The sequence below is a fragment of the Acomys minous genome (assembly GCF_964271855.1).
Source record: "Acomys minous genome assembly, chromosome: 9".
NCBI classification, from domain to species: domain Eukaryota; kingdom Metazoa; phylum Chordata; class Mammalia; order Rodentia; family Muridae; genus Acomys; species Acomys minous.
The window spans coordinates 17,654,333-17,677,107 of record NC_140490.1 but is presented as its reverse complement, the minus strand read 5'-3'; the positions used below and the strand labels follow the sequence as shown (position 1 = coordinate 17,677,107).

At 38.6% G+C, this 22,775-nt stretch overlaps 1 protein-coding gene across 2 annotated transcripts in view; it reads right to left on the bottom strand.

Annotated features, from left to right (window-relative positions):
* ANKRD28 (ankyrin repeat domain 28) overlaps window positions 1–21,894 on the bottom strand; it is a 161,233-nt gene extending 139,339 nt beyond the window's left edge. For both annotated transcript variants that reach the window (XM_084796848.1, XM_084796849.1), the window contains exon 1: window positions 21,500–21,894. In XM_084796848.1, the coding sequence (XP_084652974.1) occupies window positions 21,500–21,526 (27 nt within the window). In that variant the 5' untranslated portion in view covers window positions 21,527–21,894. The remainder of the gene's footprint in view (window positions 1–21,499) is intronic.
* Between the last annotated feature and the right edge of the window lie 881 nt (window positions 21,895–22,775).

Sequence of the window (22,775 nt, the reverse complement as noted above, 5' to 3'; positions counted from 1 at the left end):
GTGTTGGGCAAAATTATGACCTATCTCCAGCTCTGATATAACAAAGTTTATTCTCAGGACTGAATTACATTCCCCTACACTTCAGTTTATTCATTCAATGAAAACAGTATGCTAAACTCAAAAATCAAGAAGGCTTACTAATTTGATGAATAAGGATAAAAAGGGCTCCTGTAATCACAAAAGCAACTATAGGCAGGCCATTAGGACAGTCTTCTCAAAGTAAACAAACACCATTGACAAGGACTGTTAACAGAATCTGACAAGATTAAAAGAGACATTTCTCCCTTTCATTTTACACATGAGGAACTAGTAGTAAAAGCTAGGAATTAATAAATTTTCTGATCAGTTTTTCCTTAGAAGCAAAGCCTCTTCAGTGAAGATAATGGACATCAAAAAGTAACACTTCCCTGTTAATGACAAAACTATAGAAAGGTACTGCTAACGCATGTTGTGCCTTTCTTTAGGAGACAGACAACAAAGGATGCATCTTTCTACATATACAGCCCCCACCCCAGGTACAGAAACATAAGGCTGTTATCGGTTTCCCCCACTGTTGTTGCACTTAGCGAGCCTGCACTATTCCTACTCGATGAACTTCACTGCACTTTGCAAAAAAGATGTACTTATTTCTAATGAATATGCATACATGTAATACATGTATTTCTGTACATGGTGGTGCACATGGACTTGTATGTGGGAGCGCACATATGTGCACAAGGAAGCACAAGGAAGCCAGGAGACAACCTTAGTTGTCACCCTCAGGAATGCTATCTCCTTTGAGACAGTCTTATTGGCTTAGAATCCAATGGTAAGGGTAAACTCACTGGCCAGAGAACCCTAAGGATCCTCTGTCTCCGCCTTCCCTGCCATTTTTATATGTGTTCTGGAGATAGTTTTAGATCTTCATGTTTCCAAGGCAATCACTGTGCCTCTTGAACCATTCCCCACAGCTCCCAAATCTGTAAATAGTTAGGCCTACAAGTAACTACTTAGATGAAATTGGCCAAAATAGTAAGGAAATCACAGAGAAAAGGGGAGATTTCCTTTCTATTGCTTGTCTAAACAGGCCATCTATCCAATCTGCAAAGCCCTTTCCTCAAGGCTCAAATCTGAAGGGATGATGTGTCTTGAGTCTCAAGAAACTACTGACTTTTTTGAAGTGTTAAAACTGTTAAAGTCTACGGAAAGTTTGGAAGTTAAACTAAATGCATTCTGAGATGGCTATGGGCCTAGGGGGCCAGAGAATAAAATGTGGTTATTTGAATGAAAAAAGAATGTTCACTATAGGCTCAGGGACAAAAAGTAACAGTCAAATACTAAAGGAAACTCTTCAGGATGGGACCAGATAGTATCTGGAATCCATATGAAGAAAATACAGACCTGCCAAAGATAACTGCAGATAGAGGAAAAGTGTAAATATATATCCTACTTTTTTCTCTCCAATTTAAAAGTTTATTGAATGAAATATAACTACACTATTGGGCTTTTCATATATAATGATGTATATACAGAACAGAAGTAATACCAAAAAAGAGGGATTACATAATAAACGTGTAGCAAAAGTAGGTGGTTAACTTGAATCTCTAAGAACAGAAAGAATTATAAATGATAAAAATATAGGTTAATAAAAATACTATTAATCTTGCCTTATTCTTTAAGCTGTAGAAAGAAATAATTAAAACCCTGCCATGAGGCTATTGCACTAATGAACAGAACATAAATAACAACAATAGCTTTATGGAGAGGAAATGGAGTTGACTACACTTTAGGCATTAGTAACATTCATATCAAGTACACTGCAATAAATAAGATACACACTTAATATGTGAACAAAAAGTAGGAAAATAGATTTTTTAAAAGAAATCAAAAATGACAAAATAAGATAATCACGCACATGTATTAAAAAATAAAATGGCTTGGAGAGATAACTCATTGGTTATGGAGTCATGCTTTTCTTGCAGAGCTACCAAGTTTGGTTCCCAACACCACACCTGGTAGTTCATAAAAACCCATAATGCCAGCTCCAGGGAATGTGATACCCTCTCCCAGACTCCTTGGATGCATCAGCACTCAAGATACACACATGTATATACATATAATTAAAAAATAAAACAATAAATAAATGGATTAAACCCACCATTTTAAGGCGTTTAATCACTTGGGGCTATTGGGATGGCAAAGTGGGTGAAAGCACGTGTGGCACAACCTGATAGCCTGAGTGAGCTCCATCTCCAGATCTCATGGTAGACAGAAAGATCCCAAAACTGTCCTTTGACTTCCAGAGGTAAATCATATCACAAGCATATCCATACTAAAAGACACATCATAGATGCACACAGTATTTTTTTAAAGATTTATTTATTTATTATTAGGTATATAGTACTCTGTCTGCACATATACCTGCAGGCCAGAAGAGAGCATTAGATCTCATGATAGATGGTTGTGAGCCACCATGTGGTTGCTGGGAATTGAACTCAGGACCTCTGGAGGAGCATTCAGTGCCCTTAACCTCTGAGCCATCTCTCCAGCCTAGCACATAGTATTCTTAAAGACAGATTGTTTGACTATTGTATTAAAAAAAAATACCCAAGCTGAGCATGTAGCACACTCAGGAATCATAGTACTGAGGGAGTGGAAACAGGAAGGCCACTGGGTTCCAGAGCAATGTGAGTTCTTAAGTGTTTCAAAAAGCTCCACCCACAAAGCAATACCAAATCATTGATTATATTCCATCTAGAGAGGCACCTCAGATTCAAAGATACAGAAAGGCCAACAGGATAGAAAAAAACAATGCTAAGGAACAGTACTGACTAAAAAATTAAAGTTTTTTTTAAAGGGCAAAAATTTTATAATATTAAAACTATCAATTAAGCAGAAAGGTATGACAAATATAAATATATGGAATTAATAAAAAAAAAGTCCCCAAATAGGTTAACACAGAAAGAAAGAAAGAAAGAAAGAAAGAAAGAAAGAAAGAAAGGTGAAATTGACAGTTTAATGTTTACAGGCAGATGTCAATCTCATCCTCAATAATAAGAGTGTAAGCAGGAAATTAGAAAAGATAAATGAAGATTTTAACTTCACTACCAACTAACTTGACCCAAAAGACAACTGAAAGAATCCAATAGCAAAATGCAAACAAATTCTTGTTAAGTCCATTGTCCAAACCATGTCAGTGACACTAAGAACTTCTCCAATAATAATATAAGTGAATTAGGAATAAATAAATAAAAAAAAGCAAAGCAATACTTGAAAATAAAAAACAAAACAAAAAAATCCTTGAGTCAAAGATGACATCACAAAGGAACTTAGAACATATTTTAAGTTGAATAAAAATAAGACACAGCACAAGCTTAGGATATAATTAACAATGTTTATAGAAGGCAACTTACAGCTGTAAACATGACTAAAAATGAAAAATGTCAGGCAAACTTCTACCTTAAGAATTAGAAAAACAAAAGCTTGCTAAACCCAAAGCAAACAGAAGGAATAGTATTAGCAAGAATCAAACTGAAAAGATGAACAAAATTAGTAAACCTTTATGACTAGACTGATCAGGAGCAAAAAAAAAGAAAACACAAATTGGCCAATTCAGTAATGGGAGAAAGGGCATCACCAACTTAAGAGAAGCTAAAATGGTTATAAGGAGAAATATGAACTGCTATCAAGACATACAATCAACTTGAATAAAAATGGACAAATTGAGACAAGTTACTGACACTGGCTCAAGAGAAAACAGAAAATATGACTAAATCCATACCATTTGAAATAAAATTAGCACCTAAAATTCTCCAAAGAAAAACCCTGACCTACATTGTTTTATGGTGCCAATACTTAAATAAAATTAATTCTTCATAAATGCATGAAGACAATTCAACAGGATAGACTACTGCTCAAATTCATTCTGAAGAAAGCAATACCTTTATATGAAAGTTAATGACATCATAAAATAAAGACAAAGGACCAGCCAACCAAATCCAAGTATACAAAAAAGGACTCACATAATTCATCTAGTCTTAGACTGTAAAACATAAGCTACCACACAATCTAACAATTTTATTCCTGGGACTACTTCCAGAAGAAATTAAAACACATCTTTATAAAGACTTATATGTATGTATTTATAGCATTATTATTCATAATTTTCACAAATGGGAAACCATTCAAATTTCTATCAACTGGACTGTATGTTACATCCACACAAAAGAATACTACAACAATGAAGAAATAATGAAACATAACTGAACCTTAAAAATATTTATGCAAAAAAACAAGACACCAGACCCATCCCTGCCAGCAAACACAAATAATTAACTTGACAATTTTTGTTTATTTTAATTGGACTGAAAATATAAATCAATGGACTACTAATTGGTTGTTGCCTGGGGAGAAAGGAAGGACTAGAGGTGACTGGAAAATTGGTTAAAATACATGTATGTATGTATGTATGTATGTATGTATGTATGTATGTATGTTTTGGCATGATAGAAATATCTAAACTTGGATTATACAGTTGTAAGTATACTACTAGTTAAATTTGCTAAACACAATTAAACTGGTTTCTTCTTCTTGTTATTGTTGTTTGGTTTGGTCTCTCCATGTAGCCTTAGCTGTCCTGGACTCATTTTGTAGACCAGGCTGTCCTTTAAACTGTATTTTAATTGAGGTAAATTTCATGGCACACAAATTATCCCTCAAAAACCTGTTTTAAAAAAAACTTACTGGTTTAACCAATCACCAGCTCCTTTAACCCACATTGAATAGTTGATCAGCTAATCAGTGTCTTAGTTATAGAGAATAGAAAACTACAACTGGAAAACAGTAAATTGGGCAAAAGGTTTTCTAACATGTAAGTTAAGCACAAAGGAATACAAAACAAACTCAAGTGCATTTTACAATCAACAAGGTCCAGGCAGAAGAATGCCTGAAAATATGGGTCCTTCTGACTCCAGGGATAATAAAAAGAATCTTTGATCAAAACAAAACAAGACTGTCCATGGCTCATACTACTGCTAGAGATCATGCAGATGTCTCTGGTCTGGGCTACCACCTGGAACCATGCTGATATCCAAGGCCCTTGCAGAACCGGCCCCACCTCTCACCAGATGCAGCACTTGGAAGAGCAAGCCCTGAGCCTTACCTGGACAATACAGTAGAGCTGACCTGGTGGTGTGGTCAGAGAGCTGGCCGGCTGATCAACTCAGCTACCACCCAGGTCTAGGTCCAGGGCTTTGAATTGGCCCACCCCAACATTTACCTCATCTATAAACTACTGGGACATGTGAAGGGGCAGGTCCTACAGATCCAAAGCTGCAAGGTCTCCATGACACAGGGCTGCAACAGGATATCCAAGAGGATTCCCTGCGAGGATCCAAAATCGATGGTGTAGCAGAAGCCAGAGTCCCCAAACCAGACCAATGACTCACTGCAATGACCATTAGCAAGTAAAGATGTATAGATAAAAGGGTATACTATAGGACACAATGTAAAACACTGCAGCTTTCATGACGAGATGTTTTGTTTTTCTTTTTTTTTTTTTAATTTTTAATTTTCTTTTGCGGGAGAGGTTGCAAGAGTGGAAAGCAGCTATGAAGGGACAAGAGGTGACTAGGATTGGGGTGCATGATAAAAATTCACAAAGAATTAATAAAAAGTTTTTTAAAGACCTTTCATAGTTGCAGATACTCAAACATAATATATGCCAATGAAAAATATTTTCACTAATTAGTGAAGTAAGCAGTATTGTTAAAGTACTAAAGCACACACCATACTTAAACAATAAACTGAATTTTGGCTAAGCATGGTAGTAAGTGCCTATAATCTCTGCACTTGGATCTTAAGTTTAAAGTCAGCCTATGTTATATAGTGAAGATCCTGTCTCAAAGGAAAAAAAAAAAAACCAAACAAAGCCAATCTGAATACTATAATGGGCACTGTTTACCTGGTTTTTTGTCCAGCCTGAGTATTACAATCTTAGCTAACAGACATAGGACATACAGGCACTAATATGAACAGTATGTGAAGAGGGAGAAGATTAAAAACAAAAATAAGAGAAATTATCTAAATTTCAGTTAATGTAAGATTAAGAGTGCATTCTGGGAAAATGAATATTAATTCCCTTGAGCCAAAATAAAGAAAAGAGGGCTAAGATTATTATGATGTCCAAGATGCTGTGTTCAATCCCTACAAAGAAGGGAAGACAAAAGAATGGCAAAAAAGTAACACCAGGAAATAAAATTCTATTAAAGTAAATTCCAAGAAACCCTTCCAACTTCACTCTTGGGTGCAATTAGTCACTTCTTTAATGTTTCCAACTCATGGCTAAAACAACTGTCCATATCTAATTTTGTTTCATCCCATAGTAGAAAGTAGATACCTTGTTTTATAGATGTATCCCCAGTATCAAGGACCAACATTAATTTCTTTTTTTAATCCAACAATCAGGGTGTTTATTATACACATTTCCATTAAAACTATTACAAAGAAAACAATATTCAAGAACTGGAAGTCAACTGTTGAAGACTTGCCTACAATACAAATTGTTTTTAAACACAAACAGCACAAACTGAAGGTAACAGTTAGCAAAATCCTGATCCTTAGAAAATATTCTAAGGATTTACACTGATAGATGTGGACGTTATAATGAGTTATAACGAGTAACAGCCCCAACCCACCCGCACCACACCCCAACTAGGGTTAACACAAAGTTTACTTTTATATCACACTTACTAAGACCCAAAACTCCAAGTTAATGAATGATCACTGGGAGACTATTGGAAGCTGGAAATCTACTCAAGCTGACAGAAGTTCAGGATCTGAACCCATCATTTCTAAAGCTGCTCTGGCAATAAGCGGGAAATAAGAGGGTTATTCAAAGGAGGAAATGAAGTAACACTCAACACTTGGGCTAAATTTCCTATGGTTATATCTCAACCACACCACCACCACCATCAAATGCACACAGAGAGGTAGTAAATATCAATTCATTGTGGCCCACTTGCTCAGAACACAACAGTCTTTAGGACAGAAGTATTAAGATTCAGATTCTAGAGTAATACCCAAGGTGATCCTTGGCCTGTAGGTCTAACTGGGACTCTCCCAACACACATCCCAAGAATTTGTATTTAAGCTTGCCAAGTGACTCTGTTATAAACACAAATAAAGAAACAGTGGCTTAAGGAGTAAAGGGCTTGGAGCAAATAGGAAGACCATTTCCAGAGAAAGTTTAAAACAATGTACCAGATTATGATGCAGACAGAATAAATTCCCAATTTAGTTGCATAAATTGAGAGCCTTGGAAGGATCACGTTAGATAGAGCTTTTCTATTCTCCATACTTCAATCAGAGCTATTTAAGCCTAAATTTTAAAAAGCCCAAGAGAATATAGGTGCCTTTTGGCAAAGTCTTTCTTTCCCCCTTGACCTGTGTGTTATAAGCAGGCTCTGGTGCTTTTTCCTACCTCTTGTACCTTCTCAGAAGTCCCTTTCCCCTACCCAGTCAGTCTATGTTCTTCTCCATTACAGTCTCTTTGATCATGAGCCCTTTACATTCTCTAAATAAATTCATTTTCTTTAATTACTACCTAAAACACTCTTCTAAGAAATCAGTCTCATATCTACAGCTTAGTCAAGGACATTTCAATGTGTAGAAGTTCCCAGAACTTCAACTTCCAAAGCCAAATTCATCTTACTGGCCAAGGTCAAACCTCATTTCAAATGGATTTAACTTCCTACAAATTCCTATACGTTATCAATCCTCCAGAATTCATTCAAAGTACAAATCTTTTACTGTCTGCTTTGGATAATACAGTGGTATTTCAGAAGTAAGTTCCAAAACCATGGAATGCAGGCTCCTCATAATCTGGTCCCTCTCTCCAGCATGGTTACTTCTTCGCACTCATGAGCCCTATGTTCCAACCATGTGTGCTAACATTTTGGCTTCCAAGACTGGGGAGGTATGATTGAGACCAGGAGGGCCTATCTTTTAGTCCTGGTTGGGCTGGTACTCACTGTAGCTCAGACTGTCTTGAATTTGCAGAAATTCTCTTGTTTCAACCCTACCCCCCATCCCCCTCCCCCCAAATGCTTGGTCACATTTCCTGCCAACAACTCTCCAAGCACATTCTTGTATGCTCTATAGTCCAGTTATAGAATCTGATACAAAATAAATTCAGTCAGTCAAAGGAATAATAAGCTAGGTTACATCTGGAGTGAAATGTAACTGACTGAAATTATTAAATAGGAAAATATTGGAGAGATTTGAGCTTAAATAAAAACTCAAGTCCATAATTACAAATTTGAGGCTCACTGTTAAAACATGTTTAGAAGTTTTAAGGGTGGAATAACACAATCTTGGCTAAAACCAAGATTCCTTTTTCTTCATAAGTTTTCATTTTACTCAAATAGTTACAGTGTCCAAGATGAAACAAGTAATACCCATGTTTAAGAAGTTACCAATATACATTGTAACTGATGGGATAGCTCAGTTCTCTCCAAAATCGATCTCAATACTGTTTCCCTCATTCTCATATACACTTGGAGACATTCCTCAGTTTTGTCTGTTTATCACCCATCAACTTGGGGGCTACCTCAGGTCTCAAAGCTCACTACAGCCAGCACCCACCCCTGGTACACACCTGGAGAAACATCTAAACTAAACAGGAGCTTGTCACTAACAATGAACCACTAGGACTGATCTAGGAAACCTGCATACCGCACAAACAGTATGGTGAGAAGAGTGAAGAATGGCCACTAACTGTTCCTCCTCCAGACATGGCAGGTTGCAATTATTATAAAAGTTAGAGAGAATCTTTCTCTAACTTTCTTTTAACTTTTTTATTTATATTACTTTTGTTTTATTATATATTACTGTTGTTTTAACAGTCCTGGAGATTAAACCCAGAGCCTTGGGCATGCTAGGCTGTTCTACCACTGCTGTGCTATCTCTCCAGCCTACCTTTTCGTCCTTTGATCTAGTATTTTTAACCTGTTTTTTAATTTTATATCTCTTGTTCTTTTCTTCATCTATTTCCTGTATCCTTTTTTTCTCTACCTGCTCCTTTCTTTGTTTTATTAACTTTACCATCATAGTTTTAGCTTCAGTCTATTTCATATTGCCCTTTCTTTTTCTATGGCTAACAGTGATGTAGCAGTCTGTAATTGATTTTTACTGAATTTCTATAGTTAACTTGCTTTGGTACTGCTACTGTTACCACCACTGGCTTTCTTCTCTCAACAGTACTGGGAACTGAGAACTCAAGAAAAGGTTGCTACCTAAGACGACATATAAACCTCAAGAGATACATCCCAGGCTGGTGAGATGGCTCAGAGGTTAAGAGCACTGACTGCTCCTCCAGAGGGCCTGAATTCAATTCCCAGCAACCATATGGTGGCTCATGACCATCTATAATGTGATCCGGCCTGAAGGTAGAGAACTGTATACATATTAATAATAAATAAATCTTTTTTAAAAAGAGAGCTATACATCCCAATAACTGCACAATCATAGCAGAGAAACAGCATGGAATAAAAGGCAACAGAATTCCTCCAAAACTGGATAAATCTTCAACAACCAAATTGAAAACTATGAAAACGGGTGGAATGTTGGACAAAAAAAAATTTTTTTTAATCTAATTTTTTAAAATGATCAGTGACCCCAAAGAGGATTCAAATAAACAAATGAATAATATAAAGAAGTCAATTTAAGACTTAGATAAGAAATTCAGCAACCTGAATAATTCATCAAAGACATACAGAATTGGAGGATGGGTGTTCCTAGTACTGAAAAGATCAATAAATCAAAAACATGGAAAGACATGGTTGAGAATACATTTAGACAGCAACACGGAAAGGGCTGTATTATTATCACAATGGGGTGGGGGTGGGGGAGTTGAGATAGGGCTTCTCTGTGTAGCCTTGGCTGTCCTGGACTCATTTGGCCTTATGAGACCATGCTGGCCTCAAACTCAAAGAGATCTGCCTGCCTCTGCCTCCTGAGTGCTGAGATTACAGGTATGCACCATGGCACCCAGCTATTATCACAAGTTTTAAGATCTCTAGGATATAATTAAGAATCAAAAATACAAGTCTTAGGCTGGGTGTGGTGGCGCACGCCTTTAATCTCAGAACTCGGGAGGCAGAGACAGGCAGATTGCTGTAAGTTCGAGGCTAGCCTGGTCTACAAAGTGAGTCCAGGGTGGCCAAGATAACATACAGAAACCTTGTCTCAAAACAACGGAGGAGGGGAGGAAGGAAGAATACAAGTCTTTGGTATAAAGCTAGGTGTAATGGTACATGTCGATAGTCCTAGTACATGGAGTCTGAGGCAAGATGATCACCATGGTGAGTTCTATGGCAGCCTGAGATACATGCAAGATCTTATCCCCAAAGGAAGAGAGGGAAGAAAGGAGGAGATGTTATAGCAGAAAACCCCTTAAGTCTAAGGAAAGAGATAGACATTCAAATATAGGACACATTTAGAATCCCTACCTGAAGTGACCAGAAATCCTCCCCACATCATCTTATATGTATAATGCCCAGAGTACAGAACAAAGCTTTCAGTATTCTGAACGCTTCAAGGCAGAAGTTACATTCTTTGCTGCTATGAACCTATCAAAATAACTAAATGCTCAACAGAAACCCTAAAGGCTAGGAAAACATGTACTAATAAATATATTTCACATCCTAAAAGCAATTGCCAACCAAGATTTCTGTATCTAGCAAAATTATCTTTGAAAATTTAAGAAGGAATAAAGAATGTCACAATAAGGATAAACCAAAACAATTAACGACTATCAAAACAGCAGTGTAAACTTCCAAGAATACTACACAAAGAGAAAGATAGACAAACAACAATCACAAAAGCTCAAAGAAAGAAAACAAACCTCATTAGAACAAATAAAAGAGAATTAGTAAAGAATCAAACTCAATATACCAGCAAACCTCTACAGTGACTAAGAGAAAATTTTGTGCATGCCTTTAATAACCCTAACAGCAAGGTTTTATCTTTTGATTGAAACACACAGACTGGATGTTTTGGTTTAAAAAACAAGAGCCAACTGAGTGCAAGAAAAATCACTTTACCATTGCAAGCATCTCAAGCAAACAGAGAACCCAAGAGTAAGCAGGAGTAGGTTATACTTGTATGTTAAAAGCAGACTTTAAACCAAAATTAGAAGCAAGAAAACCACTGATTACTATTAGACAGTAATTTGCTATGCTATGACTGTAAATATATCAATTTTTGCAATTTTATCAAGAAAGCACTACTTGTCTACATATTACAAGACGTGACTTTAATACCCTTCTTTCATGACAGATTATCAAGACAAAAAGAAAAAAATCAACAAAGAAACTTTTGAGTTAAACTATACCATAGATCAAAAGATTTAATAACCTCTACAGACTACCCCATCTGAGAGTTGCAGAACATATGCTGTTCTTGGCCACTCACGATTCTTCCTCCAAAACTGATTGCACTTTAGGACATAACACAAGTATTAACCAAAAAAAAAAAAGCCTTCTTTTATCTTTCCAAATCAATACCAAGTAAGACTGCAATAAATACACAAATACACAGAGAATAAATTTTTTGAAGAAATTAAAAAATTTCCACAGGGCAGTGGTGGTACACATTTTTACTCCCAGCACTCAGGAGGCAGAGGTAGCAGGTACATCTCTGTGAGTTCCAGGCCAGCCTGATCTACTAAGTGACTCCAGAATAGCCAAGGCTACACAGAGAAACCCTGTCTTGAAAAACAAACAAGCAAAATTCCTACAACCCGAAAACACATGAGTGAGATACAGCAAAAGCAGTTTTAAAGGGGAAATTTATAGCTATGGGTGGGCATATTTTTTTTTTAATCTCAAAAGAATAACCTAATGATGTATCACATAGTCTGGGAAAACCAAAAACCAAAATTAGAAGGAAAGAAAATTAGGGAAGAAATAAATAAAACGGAGAACGGAGACTAAAGCAACAATGAAAAGAACAACAACAACAAAAAACCACACAAAAACAAAGGTTGACCCCTTGAAAAATTAAAGATTAACAAACCTTTATTTAAGCTAACCAAAAGAGAGATGACCCAAATTAATAAAAGGAGAGACTATAAAAAAAAAAGAGGGGGGGCTTTTACAAAGTATAGCAGTGATATACAAAGGATCGTTGGAAATATTTTGAAATAGTGTGTTCCAATGAATTGAAAATTCTAGAATAAACTTCTAAACACACATGACTTACCAACATTTGACCCAATAAGGTATAAAAAGAAAATAAAACAAAAACCTCAAAGATCAACAGCAAGCTGTATTATAACAGTAATAAAAAAAAAAATCTCAACAAGGAAAGATCATATGACCAGATGGAGTCACTGCGGAATCCCAGCAGATCTTTAAAGAACACTAATGCTCCTAAATCTGTTCCAAAAGAGAAGGAAAGGAACACTACAAGCTCATCCTACTAATGCAGCACAGATTTAAAAACAAACAAACAAACAAAAAACCTTAATAAGACAATAAACTACAAACTAGTTTCCTTGATTCAAAAAAAAAACCAAAAACCGCACAATACAATATTTTCAGACAAAACTTAAAAATACACTAAGAGACTGTGATCAAGTCTGTTTCTTTTCAGGAATTTAAGAATAGCTCAACATACACAAATCAATAAATATAACAAACAAAACTGGGGCGGCGGAAATCAACTGATTTTAGTAGAACCCCAAAAAGCCTTTGACAAATCCATGTGCTTTCATAATAGGCTGTTAGAAACTAGTATTACAAAGACCATACCTCAAAATAGTAAAGTTATTTACAACAAATCCACAGCCAACTTCACATTGAACAGGGGAAAACTGAAAGCCTAAGAATGAGGCCAACTGTGCCTTCTCCCCACTCTCCATTCTCACTTACTAACTCTTAGCTGGAACAATAATGGGGAAAAGATGCTGGGCATGGGGGCACAGGCCTTTAACCCCAGCACTCTGGAGGCAGAGGCAGGTGGATCTCTTCAAGTCCAGGACCAGCCTAGTCTACACAGGGAGTTCCAGGCCAGCCAGGGATACATAGCTAGATTTTATCTCAAAAAACAACCAAAAAGAAATAATAATGATAGAAACAGGAAAAAAGTCAAATTATCCACATTTGTAGGTGACATGATACTATACTTAAAAGATGTCCAAGACTCCACTAGAAAACTCAAGATCTAAGACAACTTTCTAGCACGATATAAAAATCAATATACTAAAATTAGTATCCATCTGAGAGATGTAAATTATATCCATCAATAATAATGTAATGTAATGTAAACAGAGGAAAAAATCAGGAAAACAACCCCATTCATAATAACTTGAAAACAAAGCACCACCAACAACAAATAATAAACTTAACCTAGTCTCCACAATGAAAAGCAAAAAACAATGAATAAGAGGTAACAAAAGATGAAAAGACTTACCATGATCATACACCAACAAAATTAATATTATGAAAATGTCCACATTAAGAAAAGCCACCTACAAATTTAATGCAATCCCCACCAAAATTCTAACAAAATTCTTCAAGAAAAAAATGTTTTAAAACTCCAAAAACTCATATGCATATACAAATAACCAAAGTAATGAAGACAAATAATACCTGATTTCAAATGATACTGCAAAGTGACAATAAAAAGGCAGCACGGTACAGGCACACAAAAGTCAATGGATTAGAAGACCCTGCTTTAAGCAAACCTACATAACCAAAGCCATGTGATTCTCACTAATTGGGGCCAAAAACATACATTAGCAAAAGGAGCTTCTTAATAAATGATACTAGGAAAACTTAGTATCTACATTCAAAACATATTGAAGACCTTAGCTCAAGGTAAGAAACTACTAAAGGGGAAAAAAAAACTTTGAAGAACCAGTAGTAGGTCAGGAAATAATAGAAAGAACTGGTAAATGGGATTACATGAAAATTAAAAAAGCTAGTGCACAGCAAAGGAAATAATTACAATAGGCTCAGTGATAACACACCTTTAGTTCCAGCACTCGGGAGGCAGAGGCAGGCATATCTCTGTCAGTTCAAGGCCAAGCTGGTCTACATACCTCCAGGACAAGGACTGCCTAGATCAGTGGTTCTCAACCTCCTTAACGCTGGGCCCTCTAATACAGTTCCTCATGTTAAAATTATTTTCCTTGTTACTTCATAACTGTAATTTTGCTACTGTTATGGATCTTAATGTTTCTGCTTTCCAATGGTCTTAGATGAACCAGGTAAAAGGGTCATTCAGCCCTCAAATGGATCACAAGCCACAACTTAAGTACCATTGCCCTAAAAACAAAACAAAACAAAACAAAACAAAACAAACCCTCTCCAAAGGTGGAGTACTGGAGAGACAGCTCAGTGGTTAAGAGCACTGCCTACTTTTACAGAAAACCCAGGTTAAATTCCCAGCACCCACATAGTGGCTCACTGCCATCTCTAACTCCAGTTCCTGAGGATTCAATGCTGGTTTCTGAAAGCACCAGGCACACTGGTGGAGGGTAGAAGTACATACAGGCAGAACATTCACAAGGAGTAATTGTTTTTTAATATTTTATTTAATTTTAATTTATGTGCATTGGTGTGAGGATGTCAGATCTTGGAGTTACAGACAGTTGTGAGCTGCCATGTGGGTGCTGGGAATTGAACCCGGGTCCTTTGGAAGAGCAGGCAGTGCTCTTAACCACTGAGCCATCTCTCCAGCCCCACAAGGAGTAATTTTTTTTTAAAGAAAGGATTATCAGAATGAAGACAGTCTATACAACAGGAAAAACCTCTTCCAAGCTACTTACCTAACAGATGGTTGATATCCAGAATATAAAATGAAATATGCATATACATAGGCACATGCACGCATGCACGCACATACCAATCAAGAAAACAAAATCCAAAATCTCAAAGAAGCACAAATGGCCAATAAGGAAGTGGGGGAAAATGTTCAACATCTTAGGCCACCTGGGAAATGAAGTCAAATCTATAGTAAAATTCCATCTTAACCAGTCAGAATGGCTATCATAAACAAACAAACAACAACAGAACCCAAAAACAACAACAAAAAGCTGGCCGAGATGTGGCAGAAGGGAAAACTACTGTAAACCACTGTTATAAGTGTAAATTAGTCCAGGTACAATGCAAATCAATATGGAAGTTACTCAAAAATAGTTACTATGTAATTTAACTATACCTTTCCACATATACACTCAAAGGAATTAAGAGTCAGCATAAGGAGAGATGATAAATATTCATGTTTATCACAGCACTATCCTACAATAGCTACGTTATGGAATCAGGTTAAGTGCCTATCAACAAATGGAAAATGAAATGGAGAGCATCATGCTATGCAAAATAAGCCAGACTCAGAAAAATGAAGTCCATGTTTCTTCTTATATATGGAATCTAGATGGGACCAAAAGAAATTCGAGAAAGGCATGTAAGTACGTGGGACCAGCACGGGGAACAGCAGGGGACATAGGACAAGGTAGGGGCAATAGGAGAGGATGAATATTGTGAAAGTGCTTTGTATACATGTATGAAAATATCACGATGAAATGTATTAATTTGTACAACATATGCTAATGAAATGTCAAGTTGGAAAAAATGTACTCATTCCCATTCAACTTCTGCTTTCATAATTACTGTTCTCAATTTGTGATAAAATATTTTATGTATGTTCTCCAAAGTACAGCAGCAGCTACCTAACTGGTGTGGATGCCCATCTGTCTTCCTTTTGTAATATGCCCTGATAAAACTTGACTCCACATTACAAGTGCTGGCATTACAGGCTCCATACCCATTCCTATTAGTGGTTATTTAAGTGTTGGGTGTCACAGACCCTTTGAGGATCTAGTAAAGTTATATACCCTCTTCAAAAGTATGTACATACACACTTTTGTACAATCTTGCTGAAAGTATCACTTTATTTAAAGGAGGCTCAGCTATTGATGTTCATCACTAAATTCTCAGCCTAATATTCAAAGAACTTTGTAACACAGTCACTGCTAACTTGGCAATCTATCTGTCATCTTTTGCAATTACACTTATCAGGACTGTCTCCTCATTACCCTAACATATTCTTTCCGGGCTCACCATCTCATTTTTCTCCTGGTGCTTTCAATATAACTATTTTGCTTCTGACACTGACAAGCCAATCTTTTTGGTGAACTATCTGTTCCCTTGCCCCCAAAAGTTTCTACCTAACTATAATCTGACCCTTTCTGAATTCTGAAACATGTTACCTCCATCTCTTATGGAACCCATGTTACTACTTTGTATGACACAAGTTATTTGAAAGCCACTGATACACATAAGCATCTTAATTTTCAATTGTCCATTAGTTACATTTTTCACTTAGTATAATCTATGTTTTCCTTCAACTTTTATAAAGTTTGCACTTGAAGTAATTCACATACATTGTATCATGTTGCCTTTTTTTCATTTTTAAGTTAATATTACCCTTACGGGCAGATTATGCCTATCTCTTCCTTCTGTCTGGCTTACTCTCTAACACAAAGCAACCAAATATAAAGTACCTGAATATATGAGCATCAGTGTTCTTTAGCATGTCATGTATTTTTTAGTTATAAGTTATCTCAAAGTGTCTTAGTCACTGTTCTATTGCTGTGAAAAGATACCATGACTAAGGCAAGACTTATAAAAGAAAACAATTAGGGAATTGCTTACAGTTTCAGAGTTTTAGTCCATTATCCTCATGGTGGGGAGCATGACACTGGAGCAGCACTTGAGAGCCACATCCTGATTCACAGGCAGAGAGAAAAGAGACTGGAAATGCCTCGGGCTTTTGAAACCTCATAGCCTCAGGGATACACTTCCTCCAACAAGGCCACACCTCCTAATCCTTGTAATCCTTTCAAATAGTTCCACTCCCTGGTTACTAAGTATTCAAATATATGAGCCCTAGGAGCCATCCTTATTCAAACTACTACAAAAATATTATATCTTTTCTTCCTACTCATGAAAGGCCAAATCATGTTCCATTCTTAATAAGATCCTCGATTGATCAAATGAGGATTTTTATTATGCATAATAAAAGTTTTTAATGTATTCTTTAAAACATTCATATACTATAAACATGTACAACTCAAGGCCAGTCTGGTCTACAAACCAAGTTCCAGGCTAGCCAGGGATATGGAGAGACCCTGCCTCAGACTGCCTTCTCTCAAAGTGGTTGGACATGGTGGTACACACCTTTAATTCCATCACTCAGGAGAAGGCTGTGAAGGAAGATCTCTGTGAGTTTGAGGCCAGCTGGGTCTAAACAGCAAGTTCCGGGACAGTCAGAGCTAATACCAAACACTGACCTAGTCTAAACATTGTACAATGTGTTCAATTATCATATTATATTTCATGTATGTACCTAATCAAGCCTTAAAATTTAAATATTTTTACATGGGGGAAACAGTATTTTAAGAAACCTACATACTAAATAAAAGTAGAAAAAAAAACCCTAAATCTAAAAATTAAAATCCACTACTCTTTAGTATTACTACAAAAAAAAAATTTAACTCCAGTTATAAACAGATTCTGAAAAACAGAAAAACACTATTTCACACTACAGAAAAATAAGCTTCAGGTACAAGTTAAATAGTGTGTTTTAAACAGTATTTTACAAACTTTTGAACATGTTAAAAATGTTTATGACCACGGTTAGAAATGTAGTTGAATGCCAAGTGTCTATTTAGCGTAAGACCTCTTAGATTTGAACACAGCACCCCTACACACACACACACACACACACACACACACACACACACACACACACACAATTATGATCAAGAGAATGATGCAGTATGAATAATCCTCTACAAATGAATAGACCTTTACAAAGTATTATGCTAAATAAATCAAATGAGACATAAAAGGCCATATACTATATGATTCCATTTAAATTAAATATCCACAACAGGAAATTTCATTAAAAATTTTTTTAAAAGTAGATTATTGATTGCCAGGTGTAGAAAGCAAGAGAAAGTTGAAAATGACTAATGGTCATGTGGTTTTCTGGAATGGTAAAAATATTCAAGAATTAGTGGTGATTACAGTTTTGTGAATACACTAAAAACCCATGAATTTTATGGTATACCAATTCTACTTCAAACCTTTTTTAAAAGGTTTATGACCAGGTTATTGGTGGGTGTAACTCAGCAGTAAAATGCTTGCCTAGCATGTATGAGATGCTAGATCCAACCCCTAGGTGAACACGAACACATGCACGCAGAGAAACAGAGAGAGGGAGAGAGGGAGAGAGAGAAACACAAGAGAAGAGACTATGTTTATGATCACTTTGGCCCCTTTGTGTTATAGAACATTCGGTTTAATGAGTACAGTTTTTATAGTTTTTCTCCAATTCATCTGACTAAGCAGTTGCAAATAGTTTCATACTAGTCCTCTTTTGTAGCCTGAGTATTTACTGTTGTCATTGGGAGCTACCAACTTAGCTAGCATTTAGAAATAGATTTTCCTTAAAAATCTGGACTTCTGGTATACTAAAGGAAAATGGAATTCAGAAATACTAGACCCACCTGCACAACAAAGGCTTGGGGCTGAGCAGCAGCTAACATGCTTGACTCTGAGGTCACAATCTCTACCACGCCTCACTTCTATACACTGAAGCCAAGTGCCATTGGCTATTTAGCTTCTGAAATGAGAAACCTGAACAAAGACCAATGACCTTTCTTAATAGAACATAGCGCTTATGTAGCCATAAATGAATAACTTTTATCACCTAAGGAGATAAAATAGACAGTGATAATCTTAGGGGGAAATCCTACCATTGTTACATTTGAATGTTATATAAGATAAAGTGAAGTAAATGAGGAAAAAAGTTCATGTCTACTGTTATTAACAGAAAACAAAAGTTTTATTTTACCAACAACTTAAAAAATATTATCTACTCATAGACAGAAAGTAATAAAGTAATTCTTTCTTATTCCCTTAATTACATGCTGGTACAAAATAATGCTTTTATATTCTGATTACTGAACAATTTTCTTTATTTGCTTACTGATTTTATATCTGTCTTCTTTGTGTTTCCTCTATGTACACATGACGGTTTATGTTCCTGTGGGGGCATATGTGCATGTGGAGGCCAGCAGTCAACCTCCAGTGTCACTACTCAGGAGTAAGCCAAGTAGGCTAGGCTGGCGGGTCAGGAAGCCCCAAAGATTTACCTGTCTCTGTCTCACCAATGCTGTGCCACTGTCCTCAGGTTGTCTATGTGATGAGTTCTAGGGACCAAGCTCTGATCCTCATGCCTATGTGGGTGGCAAGCCATGTCCTCACACTGATTTTATACCTATACCATGCAGGACCATCCTCACATTTAAATGCCTGAAGACAACCCTTACTCATTTCTAGTTTCTTTGTACTATGTTTTTCGAGGTTAGAAAAAAAGATATGCTTTCTATCTCAAATGTATATAAAGCTTTTGAGTTAGAAGCTATGCCAACTACCTTCCAGGCTTAAAGTCCCGTGTACATATACAGATCTTCTCATTCTTCCTCCAAAAAGTACTTATCTAGCTGAAGTGCATTTTCTGCAAATGGGAAATACTAAACTATTTGCATTCCACTTTATTTCTATCACCACTTCTAATGGCTTGCAACATATCAACACATAAACTGGTTTCTAAAAAGGGCAACTACCTTTAAATTAGGCAAAACAAATTCAGTTCTTAATGTCCTTCAAAAGAACTAGATGAGCAAATTATGTAGTAATACAGTAAGTCTTCCCCAGCAATGCCATCTCATTAACATGCTCAAGTATTCTCAAGTTTACAGGTTACATGTTAAAGATCAATATCACTATTGAGTATTAACTGATATTACATAAAACTGGATCAGTATTACAACTGCTGCAAAACTGTAGTTCCTAAATACCCAAATGCAAAGATGCAAATGTTTTTAATTTTTAATTCATGGTTTTTATAAACTAAGATGTTCTAATAATCTACCAAATCTAACATACAATGACTAAATCACAAAATAACCTTTCTGAAAGAGAAAGGATTGGAACCAAATATGCAGTACAAAGTGCGACAGAGTAACTAAAGAATAGTGAAGAATCTAGATCCCGGGTTTCACGGGTTTGCTACATAAGAATGAGACGATTTAGGCTTTAACTCTGCTTGTTATTAGCAGTTCCTCCCCCAACCCTGCAGAACTTTGTGCAATGAAAGATTTTTCTGTATTTAATACAATAACCAAGAGCTACCTGTGGCTAGTGAGCACTTCTGAAAAGTGACTAGCACAACCAAGAAACTGTTTTCTTAATTTTAGTTAACTTGAAGATTCTTTGAGTGCCCAATATGTTGGACACTAGAGCTATTCACATAATTTGAAATACAAACTATCAAGCAGAGATTTTCAAAGTATCATATTCTAATCTTGTCAGCTAAAACTCTGATACGAAACGATACATAAAAGCAACCATCAGGCTAAACAGAATAGTCGCCTTTAGAAGAGAGAACTGATATTAGCTGGGTTCAGAACTTAAGTTTTAATTGGTAGAAAATTATATAATACACATAAGTTTTTCCCTATCACTTTTTGTTAATAAGCCTGTGTTCATTTTCAGAATGGTTTCCCAAAGCATGAAAGTAACTTTCCCTTCAAATCTGTTCAGTATCTCCTATTCAGAAAAACAATAGCAAAATAAGCACTCAGCATTAATAGGTTCCGACCACTCCATAAATTTCACCCGTTAATTTCCCTTTTCCTTAAGAGAGATAAAAACAGTGGACAGAGTCTGCCTCTCCTTAAAGTCTATAGTCCACCTTCCCACGTTTTTTAAGGGTAGCAGGCGTTCAGACTTAGTTGCGATTTCTTAGGTAGATACAAAGTTATTTTTCCTGGCCCACAGTGTCAAGTCTTTCCCGCACTTCAGGTGTTCTTTGACAAGCTCCCCCGGTAAATCAAGAAAACTAAACCAAGATGGTGCAGAAAATGCCAAGAGAAACCAAGTCTGGGGATCTGCACAGTAGCGGCTAGTCTCCAGCAGAATCAATCAGGACTGGTGGGTTGGCTTTCTTCCGCCACCACCTCTCCGCGAGACAGTGCGTTGGACCGTGAACCACTCTACGAAGCGAACCCGAGAGCAAGGTCGTGACCCCCCGGTCACTGCTGCCAGCACCGCTCCCACACTGCATCCCAGAGCCACCTGTTAGGCCCGAGCCTCACCTGGCAGGAAAGAGGAGGCGCCTTCCCGGCAGGGCGCCGGACGCGAGGGCGGCGAGCGCGGAACCCGCCCCTGTGGCGGCGGCGGCCGCGATCCCCCCGGCGGCACGTGGGTTTCCCGGAGCCGGGGCTGCACTGACAGGCAGCCGGCAGGCACCGCTCCCGACCCGGGACACCCGCTTCCCTCGCAGCCACAGAGCCGAGCGGACTCCCAGGCGGCCCACGCCGCCGGTCCAACCTCCTCCAGCTCCTCCCTGGCTCCATTCCGCCCCGCCGCCCCTCACCTACCTGGTCGCGGAGTTTGAGGAACGCCATGACGGTCGCCGCGATTCGGCCACTACCCGCCACCGGCGGGTAGGTGGCCGGCTACGTTGAAGGGAGCGCGGGCAGGGGGCGGCGCCGCCTCCCCGGCCGCCCGCCGCCGCCGCCGCCGCCGCCGCCGTGAAGAGCCCCACCGGTCCCGCCTCCTCCACCGAGGACTCCCGCCCTCTTTCTTCCTTCCTTTCTCTCTCGCCCTCAGCCACCTCCACGCGCACCCGCTGCCTCCGCCTCCTCCGGCGCCGCCTCACACCCCTTTCCCGAAATACCCCGGCAGCCCCCGCCGCCGCGCCGCTCCAGCCCGCGGCAGCGGCGGCATCCAAACTCCACTCCACAATATTACCACCACCGCCCGCCGCGATTGGCGGCCGCGCGGGGGAGAGGCCAGAGTAAGCCGAGCGCCCATTGGCCACGCCACCGCGCTCGCTCGCGCCCAGGCCCCGCCTCCCCGCCAAGGGAGGGGCGGGGCACAGGAAGCGGCGACGCGCGGAGCGGGCGGGCGGGCCAGGTGGCGGGGCGTCTGGGCGCGCGCCCGCGGCGCGGTGGGCGGAGCCCCGGCTGGAGGTGGGGAGGGACCGGAGCGGGGTACGGGGTAACGGCCCCGGGATGGCACGTGGAGGTGGCGTGCACAGGCTCAAGTCAGGTGCGGGTAAAGCAGCCGGAGAGGGTGCGAGGGGGACCTCGGGGCTGATGCTCCTTCCATCAGAGTAGCGAGGGCAGCGGGGAACCGGACTCGCACGTGGAGCGAGAGTGAGAATGCCACCGCGGCTTTGGGGGAGAAGGGGGGAATTGGTTGGGGGGTGGGGGACTGCTGGCGCGTGGGACTGAAGGGCGTGGTCTTATAGCCTGAACAGGGAACATTTCTGCTCCCTTTCGATCTTGCATGTGGTTTTTTCCCTTTCTTCTTTATCATCAAAAGGGTTCTGCCTCCCACTCGAGAGAAAATCAATTTTTTTTCAAAAAGATGTGCAGGATTTCCAATAAATAGCATCCTTGGATGGGGAAGAGGAATGGCTCCCTCGCCCTGACACACACCCACGCCAACCCACAGCTCAGAAAAGGCTTTTCTTTCTTAGGCAGCCGCACACTGTTACCATTCCAGGCTTGTGTGTGGGAGAAGGTTGTTGTTCGCCTGTGTCTGTCCGCCTGGGCGGCTCCAGCCCCTGGTTAATAAAAGGTACAGATGGTTAGAACACAAACGTGAAACATCAGGCTTGGTTTAAAAAAAAAACAAAAACAAACCTCC